This window comes from Cyprinodon variegatus, unplaced genomic scaffold, assembly GCF_000732505.1.
Source record: "Cyprinodon variegatus isolate N-32 unplaced genomic scaffold, C_variegatus-1.0 Scaffold221, whole genome shotgun sequence".
NCBI classification, from domain to species: Eukaryota; Metazoa; Chordata; class Actinopteri; order Cyprinodontiformes; family Cyprinodontidae; genus Cyprinodon; species Cyprinodon variegatus.
The window spans coordinates 829181-839655 of NW_015150674.1; the positions used below are offsets into that span (position 1 = coordinate 829181).

At 37.3% G+C, this 10475-nt stretch overlaps 1 protein-coding gene across 2 annotated transcripts in view; it reads right to left on the reverse strand.

The window, feature by feature from the left end:
• cpq (carboxypeptidase Q) overlaps positions 1–10475 on the reverse strand; it is a 25061-nt gene that overhangs the window by 3660 nt on the left and 10926 nt on the right. For both annotated transcript variants that reach the window (XM_015380744.1, XM_015380743.1), the window contains exons 8-10: positions 3549–3640; positions 2478–2573; positions 1763–1868 (exon numbers count right to left, since the gene is read on the reverse strand). In XM_015380744.1, coding sequence (XP_015236230.1) covers positions 1763–1868; positions 2478–2573; positions 3549–3640 — 294 coding nt within the window. The remainder of the gene's footprint in view (positions 1–1762; positions 1869–2477; positions 2574–3548; positions 3641–10475) is intronic.

Sequence of the window (10475 nt, forward strand, 5' to 3'; positions counted from 1 at the left end):
TAAAACATGGTGAAAAGAAAACTAAACACTAGAAATCAAGGAGTAAAGTAAGACTGAATACTCAAAAGAAAAACATAACAGAAACAGAAACCTAACACAATGGTGCATAATGGCAGAGACTGGAGGGAGGTCCATCTTTTTCTTCAGCAAATATTTTTGCATTGCATACATCTTACATAGTATTATATAAAAAAAAAATCTATCATTATGATAAATAGAGCTAGTAACTGTAGCCCTAGCCACAGTGCGGGACACTTGTGGCTGGAGGGCCAGTGCTAGTTTGTTGAGGACAGGCCTAATACAGAGAGGAAACCGTAATGAGCTTATTAAAATCTTAATGTTTTTTTGTGACTGCATGACACTCTGAATTTGGATTAAATTTAGAACTGGCTTTGATCTTTTTCACTTCTGTACATAGTAGATAGATCTATCTCAAAATACTACCAACGTTTCTGTTGTATGTTTGTGTAGCATAAAGTGGAGTACCTCCCCTTGCTTTTTTTCCCAATTAAATCACTGAATAAGAAATATCCATAAGGCCAGTATTTTTATATTACAAGAAGAAGAACACCATCCCCAGCTGTAAAGCATTAGAGTGGCAGTGTCAAGATGTGTGGCTGTTAGATGGCAAATTGGGACTTTGTTTGGGCCCTGATATAAATCATATAGATTACAAATTAAAAGATTAATTAATTGTTTGAAAGTAATACAAAAGACAAATAATTTGGGGTCTAATTGTATTTTCGTAACATTATACATTTAAAAAAGAAATTTTCCTCCTTTATGGAACATAACTGACAAATGGGAATAAAATGCTCCATAAATATGGTGTATAAGACGGATGGAAGCTGACCAAACAACACTGATCTGAACACAAGGTGGTGTTTGTTCCCCACCTTCCTGTTGGACTTTCCAGAACTGTTTCTTCACCCAACAATAACACAGGAGCGGACCAGAAGAGACGCCTCACAGACGGCTGCTTATCTATAGCAGTTAATTCAGTGGGAATTGTTCCAATTTTCTAAAGTTTATTTCTCCTTGAAAAGAAACAAAACGGAACATCTATCAAACCTAAAAAAAATTTTTTACAGTTCAAAGGGGATAAAGATCCACATATCTTCATTTATAATCCTTTGTAAATGATATCTTACTGCATTTATACAATTTGGCTGATTGGTTTTGTCCTTTTTGGAACACATTACATGTTTTTTTGTGTAAGTAAAAAAAAAAAAAACTGATTGGAGCTTTGTTGAGGAAAGTAATGGTGGAAAACATCCTTTGAATGTGACCCTGAACTCTCAGCTTTGAACTGCAGCTTTTAAACAATCCGGTATGAGGAATCTGCTGTTATGAGTCTCTTTTTTTAACTGAAGTTGAAAATACAGCTTGATTTGAACAGAAATTATCAGGCAGAGATGGCATATTTTTTTATCACCAGGCATCAATATTAGGATATAATGTTTGTTTTGAGGCTCCCTGAGAGCTTTATATTATTTGCTAGAGAATCTTAAAGTTTCATTTCTTGGTTCTATTAAAATGGGCTTTCTGTCTCCACTTCCCTAATTAAACCAAACTGTTCAAAGTTCAACGAAAAACAGAAAAAGAAGTGTTGGAAAACAAAACAACAGGTGTTTTTTTGTTTTGTTTTCTCCAAAAATGTACAATGTAAGGTTTCAGCTTACATGTTTAAATGTTTTCTTTATCCACCTGATATCAAAATATGCTGCTAGCTGTAAACAGACATACTTTTGAATAAACTGACCTGGGACTCCTGCTTGCATCCATGGAGAGATATCTGTCCCCTCACCACCTCTCTCCAGTTTGGTAGTATTGATGGGAGCCAAAAGTTTGACCACTTCCTCCATCACCTGTTGATACAGACACGGTTTCCTAACTTGGTGTTTTTACATACTATCAAAATTGTTAAATGTGGTTTATTATAGCACTTTTATAAATGGAAATGAGATCCAAAATAAAAATCATATAACCACTGAAGAAAATATTTAACACTGCAAAACAATAAAGCATCACACAGGATTCTTATGCATTGACTTTTCAATCAGCTGGTTAAGTTTAAGGTTTATGAACTTAAAGACGGATCATAAAATCGAAGGCTGGAAAGAACCAGTAATGGATGGTGGGATGGATTAACTTGAAAAAAAAAATGGAGGAGCAGAGGAAAGGCTGCTTGAAAGGAGTGACAGACGACCCAATAAATGTAAAAATAACATTATTGTAACAACTAAACACATTTACAATAAAACAAATATTTAGAAATGTTGTAAAAATGTCCCGTAATACTGAAGTGTAAATATCACCCTGGGATCCAAGGCTGAAAATAAATAAACATTTCCCAATACCAACATCAAAACTTGAGATACATAATCATCAAATTAAATTCACTATGGAGGTTTTTTCCCAATGCCCTTTATTTATTTTGGGCTGTTTACTTTTTGTAGTTTTACACTCATTCTTACCTTCTGTGCCGCGTCACTGCCAGTAAACTGCAGAGCCATTGGGGTGAACGTCCCCAAGTCAGACTCCATAACAAGGTCAAAGTTTGAGATGTTCTCCTGTGTGAGGAGAGGAAGTGAGACAGGAGGGGGAGGACAAAACAAAATGAAAAAAAAAGCTGAAAAACATTCAACGAAGGAACACAAGACAGCCTCTGAAGTTTGTTTGATGGTTTGTGAACACATGAAAGCATGTATATATATATATATATATATATATATATATATATATATATATATATATATATATATATATGGACTGCAAGAAGAAATATATATATAAGGGCTGCAATTAACCATTATTTTGTTGTTTTGGAAATCAGTTATTCTGTCGCTTATTATTTTTTCAATTAATAAATTATTAAATGAATAGCCATATATTCTTTAAAGAAGACTTTTTATGACATTAATCCAGCTGAAACTCAAACTTTGCCACTTGAGGAACGATAAAAACTTTTTTTTTTACAATCTTGGTATAATTACTGCTCTAAGTGGGTCGCTCTCTCAGCTAAAGGCATGTTTTACAGTCTTTATACTCCAGCTAATGATTAATCGATTACTAAATGAGTTGATGATTATTTCATAATCGATTAATCTCGATTAATCAGATTAATGTATATATATGTGTATGTGGCCACTAGGAGTCACTAAAGCAACTGTTATACATGGAAATAAAACTAATGCAAGTTAGGAAAGACCATGAAATGCCCTAAGGAGTAAGATAAACTGCAAACAAATTACTGGTTTGTTTTTAAAAATGCATGAAATCTTTATCTGTTCTTAAGTGTTTAGCTTATCAGGTTTTAGAGCCTGATGGGCAGCCAAAGCTCTAAAGGAGGAAAAATGAACGTGGGGATTGCTGCAGACAAAAACCTGGGAGGTGGCCAAGTGCTCTCCAGTCTGCTGGAAGCACATTTCCACACTCATACACAGAGCTTTCACAATGCGCTGACCCTTGCTGCTCTCTTTCAGCACAAATTGTATTTTCTTTAAGGCTCTTCTGGAGTTTTTTCTTCTTTTTTGAAGTTGCAGTACCTTGTGTAGATTAAAGTACTGTTGGGCTCCGACGCCACCCTGCTCCTCAGCTGTCCACAGAACCGCCCTCAAAGTTCTTCTTGGACGCAAACCTTTAAACAGAAGAACATACCATTTAGTCACTTGGAACGCATTCATCACATTTATTTTCTACATTTTGGAAAAATTGTTTTTATATTATATATATCAAATGTATTTAAAATGAGCAGAATATCAAAATGTATATTAAATAGAGCATATGTTGAATATTAGAAAATTGAGATTTATAGCAGTGTAATGCTTAGACCTGGAGTTTTATAGGCTGGTTTGAATCTGAGTTTGGGTTAACTGCTGCTGCATGGAGTTTTATTTATAACTGGTGCTCCTGCTTTCTGTCTTAGTCCAGTTTGATTAAATTGCGTCTACTGGGTGTACTGGACTGGGCATGGGTCTCTGGACCATCTTTATATTGTATGTACACATATTCATGCACTGATAGCTCATGTCTATAACTGATTGCTCTGTGAAGGCCTCACAAGTTTGTTGGAGAACAGCATCACAAAGACTGCGGAACATATCAGACCAGTGACCATACTGTTCTGAAGAAGTTCAAAGAGAAAGTTGGAAAATAATGCTGCAAGGTTTAAATCATATCAAAATATGGAAGTATACCATAACCTGCAGGCCGGGCAAGGACGGTAAATAACCAGACAAGTGGCCAATGGTGACTCTGGAGAAGCTGCGGAGATCCACAGCTCAGGTCTAAAGATGCAAATATTAGAGGTGCAGCTGAATGCCATCCATAAGTAGGTCCAGTTTTTAGTTTGCCAGAGGTTATTAGTGCAAAGCTCCCCAACCCTGGTCCTCATTAAGCCCCACTGTCCTTCCTGCTCTAAGTGTTTTCTTGCTGCCACACCTCACGAATCAATGATCAACAGGTTTCTTCAGTCTAATCAAATCCATCTGTAATGTGGAAATGCAGGTTAGTTTGATGATCTGAGCTGATTTGATGGTCCTGAATGACGCTGTAGCAGCAAGTTACTCCTTTACATTCCTGCAAAGACTTCAGATCCATCTTCATTGATTGCCTAGGAATGAAATCTTTGTCTTAACTGCTGTAAGAGGAGTCTATGTTTGTTTTCATCTCCACCCAAACAATCAAGCTGGAAAAAAAAAATGCTGAAGGAACTTTGAAGTTTTGCTAAAATATGAAATATAATAAACTTGAAACGTCTCTTCTCAGGCGTTAACACCCCATCAGAGGGCACTGAAAGCTCAGCAGATGAATAGAAATTTCTGAGGAATCAAGAGGAAATTCCTCCCTTCCTCTTCACCTCATTTTGCTGGGACTCTGCAGCAGAAGCCTGATGGATTAACAGTAAAGCTCTCTTTAGTGTGGTGAGGATGCATGAGAGGAAGATGATACAGTCTTACTTATCTTATGCAATCTGATAGAGCATCTCTTTCTCTGGTATTAATGGACAAACGGGAAGTGCAATAAGTTGATCCTCAAGCTATGAGACTGCTGTGTCTTCATTATGGCTCACATTATTTTGTAATACTTGAATAAAACATGGGAAGACATTCTAAAGGTTTTGCTGATAGCAGCCTTTCTTTTACGCTTATAAATGAGGTCAGTCGAAGTCAAACAATGGAGGTGCTAGAGGTGAAAGAAACCCATGAAAAACAATAGACTCCTATTTCACCCGCATTTTTCCCAGTAAATATCTGTCATATTTCAACACCATTTTGTTAGATAGATGTTCCAAAAATCCCCTGTAATTGTCGAGATTTTATAATGGCTGTCATGTACTTTTCCTCTTAAAGCAACTGAAACCCAACTCCTTAGGTGAATCACCTATACAGACGGCAGATAGTACAAACTAGCCCAAACCAGCCCCAGCACTGTGTGTAAAGGTCATTCCTCTTAAACTGCAAGCTTGCAAAGGCAGAAATAAAGAGTGATATTGACATGTCTGAGCTGAAATGGTCCTCTGAGCTTGATATGCTGGCAAAGACACATTAATTGAAAGATGAATAATAAGGAAATAAGTTTCAATACTTCAGGAAAAAAATGCCATTAGTGAAGTACAACCTCAAGCTTTGATTTAATACTTTGATTTGAGACTTAATCAAAGTTGGGCATAGTAAAGTGGAAGAAAAAATATTTTTCTTACAAATAAAAAGAAAAACTACAAAATAAAATCTATTGCTCCCATCTGCCTCAAGGTATTACTTTATTATTGAATAGAGTTCTTCTTTTGGTAATAAAATGTCAGTATAAATTCTTTGAGCCACACCAAACTAACATCACCCTGAACACAACTTCCACACAAAGAACCATGGTCTTGGCAGCATCATGCTATGGGAATAGTTTTCTGCAGCAGGAAAGGAGAATTTGTTCAGAGTTGGTGTGATGATAAACAAAGCTTAACACGAAGAATACGGTGAGATTTCTATGTTGATCACCGTGGGTCAGTTATATGACATTTCAGCTGACACCAAGGCGTAATCCTGCCTGGCTTGTTTCATAAAATAGGTGGATTGTTCATCTTCTTGTTGGTGTTGCATCATATTCTGTGCCACATGGGTCAAAACATACAATGTTGCACAGAATATGGTGTAACACCAGGAAGGCTTGTCCCGATCCGATACGTGGATCGGATCGGGACGCCGATATTGGCAAAAGAATGCGTATCGGCAAAGAATGTAAAAATGCCGATCCAGACTGCCGATCCAGTTTTTAAAAAAAATCCGGTCCGTATTTTCCAGTTTCGCCGATTGAAACGATGCATTCCACTATTTTGCGCCAGTGTTCCCCGAATCCGGTCCGCATTTTCCAGAACACCTTCAACACACCCACAGGTCTTTTGGGGTCTGTCTCCCGGCCTAACCATTAAAACAGGTGAATTGGAAGATAGCGGGAAAATGTCAGCCGTGTGGGATTATTTTATCCTGCACGATGTGTAGATGGAGACTAGGTGTGGAGGAGATTGGGGAGTATAAGGCATTTTTGGTAATAGTTTACTGTTATTTGCACTGATTTTTTTTTTAAGCAGTGTCTTTTTCCAAGAGTAGAGTCCTGATTCTAAGTTAATAAAATATTTTCCACTCTTGTCAGTTTTGCATTTTTATTACTTGCACCTTTAACTGTTTACGGTTTTACTGTTCACTGTGCAATTTCAGATTGCTATTCATAATTTTGTCCAGTTTGTGTTTATCTCTTAATAAACAGGTAAGTTTGTTGTTACCAATCATTGTGTTTAATTCAATCTCTCCTAATTCAGCTGGCTAGATGTTATCAAGAGTACTAAAACCCTTTTCAACATGAGTCTTACAACTAAGGCTAAATACTTTAACTTAAACTTAAATGCATGCTTGAATAGGCTGGTATCGGTCAGTATCGGTATCGGACCGGAAGTCCAAAAACAATATCGGTATCGGATCGGAAGTGCAAAAACGTGGATCGGGACATCTCTAACACCAGGTCCAGTTTTCTGTTCAACTCACCTCGTCTGAGAGTGAAACATTTCCTTCCTTTGTGCTACGTGCTTCTAAATCACAACCTTGTCCAGTCCCTGATTGGTCAATGGCATGGGATTTTTCAATTACTGTGAAATTTCGCAGTTCATTCAGCAAGCCTTCTGATAGTGCTGCTGCACACTATCCACATATATACTGCGCCTTGCTTCTTCTCTCTGAATGTCCGACCGTTGCCAATCGAATCGCCCAAAAAGTGTCCTTTGCATCAACAACTAACACAACATTTGAGCGTGGAAATCACTTGCTCCACTCACCAAATTTTGTGTGAATGCACCTTTAGTGGCTGCAAAAGACTTGAGAAGGATTCATGTTTCAAAAGGCCAACAATCAAATCCTATAAATGTGTAGACATGGCCCAGGCAATGTCCGGACACTATTTCAACAGGGAATCTGCAGCAAGACTTGAAAATCTATTGTTAAGTTCTGTCTCCAGCTATACCAAGGTCGTACAGAGGTACTGTCGGTAGGATTTGCACCAGAAGGTGCATTTATAAGGTATGAACTGAGTAAGACTTATCCAAATGTGTTCACACACAGTATACCAAACTTTTTGCTCAATTATCAACTAATTCCTCTCTATGTCATGTGTATGAACTCCTTTCTCTTTCATATAACTCTTCAATGATTCCTATTCTGAAGACACCTAGTTCAGATCCCAACAATTACAATAATCTCCACCCAATTTCAAAACTATCTTTTATCTCAGAAATACAGGGAAAAAAATTTTGCTTCTCAACTTCACTTTTACTTAACTTTCGACAACCTTTATGAACAGTTGCAGTCTGGTTTTCATCCCTGTCTTAAGAAACCTCCCTCTTAAAATTAACCAATGATCTTCTAATAGCAGCTGACTCTGGTCTAATTTCCATTCCCACTCTCCTTGATCTAAGCACAGCCTTTAACACAGTTTCCCAGTCTACCCTTCTCCATTAACTATCCACAACTGGCATTACTCACTCCTTTACCCATGTTTTATTCCCATCTTTCTGGCCGCACTCAGTTTTTTTCAGATCAAGTCCTATCATTCCTCCTCTTCTCGTTACAAACAGTGTTCCCCAAGGCTCTGACCTGGGAACCCTACTCATTCTCCCTCTTGGCCATATCTTCAGGAAATTCAGCATTAATTTCCACTGCTATGCAGATGACACCCAGCTCTATCTTTCCTGTAAGCCAAACCTTTCACTCCCACCTCCTTCAATAACCTTCTGTTTAGCCAAAATAAAATCCTGGTTCACCTCCAACTTTCTTGAATTATGGGAACCAAATTGACATTATCCAAAGCTGACAGTTTCTCCCTTTCACTTGATAACTACATAATCTCCCCCTTATCTCAGGTCAAAAGTCTGGGTGTCATCCTTGATAGTACGCTGCCCTTCTTCACTAACAGTAACAACCTAACTTGCACTCCTTACTTTCACTTATCAGTCAAATTTCACTTATCAGTCTTTCAATATCAGTCTCCTTCGCCCCTTCATCTCCCCTGGTTCCATAGTCTTGTAACTTCCCGCATTGATTACTGTAACTCTCTTCTTTTTGGTCTACCTCAAAAATCCTTAAACAAACTTTAGGCAGTCCAAAACTCTTCCACTTCCATCATTCCTAGAACCCCCTCTTCCCATCACATCACCCCAGTCCTGCAGCAGCTCCACTGGCTCCCTGTCAAGTTCAGAATTCAATTCAAAATCCTGCTATTTAAAATCCCTCTCACATTCTTAGATCCTTTTCTACTCACTTCATTGTTCCTTTCTCCCGTCTTAGCACCATGAGGAGCAGAGCACCCACACTCTGGAACTCACTCCCCCCTGACATCTGCAATACCGAGTCTTTATCTTTGTTCAAATCAAAACCCAACTTTTCAAGATTGCTTTTTCACTAGGAATTTTTGATACTTTCCTGTGGTTAGTTTGTGCTGTTTTTCTAATTATGACATGTTGCTTTTTTTTTTAATCTCTTATTGTTTTTACATGTACAGTGTCATTGAGTGTTTTGAAAGGCGCTTGAAATAAAATGTATTATTATTATCATAAAATCCCAAGAAAGTACATTGAGACTTTTGGTTGCAATCAATGTTCCCTCTAAGCTGTACACTTGCGCACTAGTAAAATGCACAAGAAAATCTATTAAAATAAAATCCAACATAAACAATTATAATAATAACACATTTTCTGTATCCTTTAGAATCTATTTCATTCATTTTAAAACTTAAAACGAACAGTTTAGTATTATGCCTCAGTTTAAGTAGCAACTGTCCACAGAGCAGCAACATGCTCCGTGTGACTTTTCTTTTTTTTTTCTCTATTTTTTGCTAAATTCAAGTACATGATGAGGAAAAAATGCAAACATGGGTCAATCAGCACATTTTCAGATATGGTGGCTGTAACTCTTAGAGGTGAGGAATCAAAGGAGATCTCACAGCTTGTGTAGAGTTGGGCTACATTTCAAGCATCCAGTGTTGATTGTGAAAGAAGTTTTAGTTTGATTAATCATATCTAAACAGCGTCCAGAAAGCTCTTAAAGTGGCATATTTGGAAAACTACTCAAGAAGTAAAAAGGACAGACGTGAAAAATAGATTCAGTTTAAATCAGATGTATTCATATTCTAGTCACGTTTCATTTTTTTTTTTACTTATGGATGATAATACTAAAATGCTTTAACTATTATATAATCTGTAGTAGACGCGCAAAAGTAGGGTGTAATTAAATAATTAAAGTTAGAGACAAAAGAGTTATACCGGTAGTAATTTATACCATATCACAAGCTTTAGGTTAATATATATATACACAGATGAAGTTTACATGCCCTTCCATTAAAGACAGAAAAGTGTTGCAAGAAGGTTCCAGGTTTTACTCCCGGCCTGGAGGCTTTCTGCATGGGGTTGGCATGTTCTTCCCATTCATGCATGGATTCTCTCCAGGTTCTCTAGCTTCCTCCCACAGTCCCAAAACAGGACTGTTAGGTTTATTAGCATCTCTTAGTTGTCCTGTGTGATTGCGTGTGCATGGTTGTACGTCTTTGTGTGTCTCTTTTTTGCACTCGGACTGGCGACTTGTCCAGGGTGTACCCCGCTTCTTGACCATAGATGCTGGAGATAGACACTGGCCCCACTTAAAGACAGTCAGTGAAATCAGGTATTTTCTGTAATGTTCAGGAAATGTTCAGACCTCACTTGTTGACAGATAAGTTGGTTCACTTTTGATCAGCAAGGTAATTTAATTTGTCTGGGGCAGTTGGTTTTTTTAGAATTATTTCTTTAAATCAGTATTTTATTTGAATAAATTATCATTCAGTACATTCTTATCTTTTTTAGTTTTGTGGGGTTTTTTTATTACTAGTTTGAATTCAACATTTTCTTCAATGGGAGGGTATGTAAACCCTCAAGCAAAACTATATACATATCTATATCT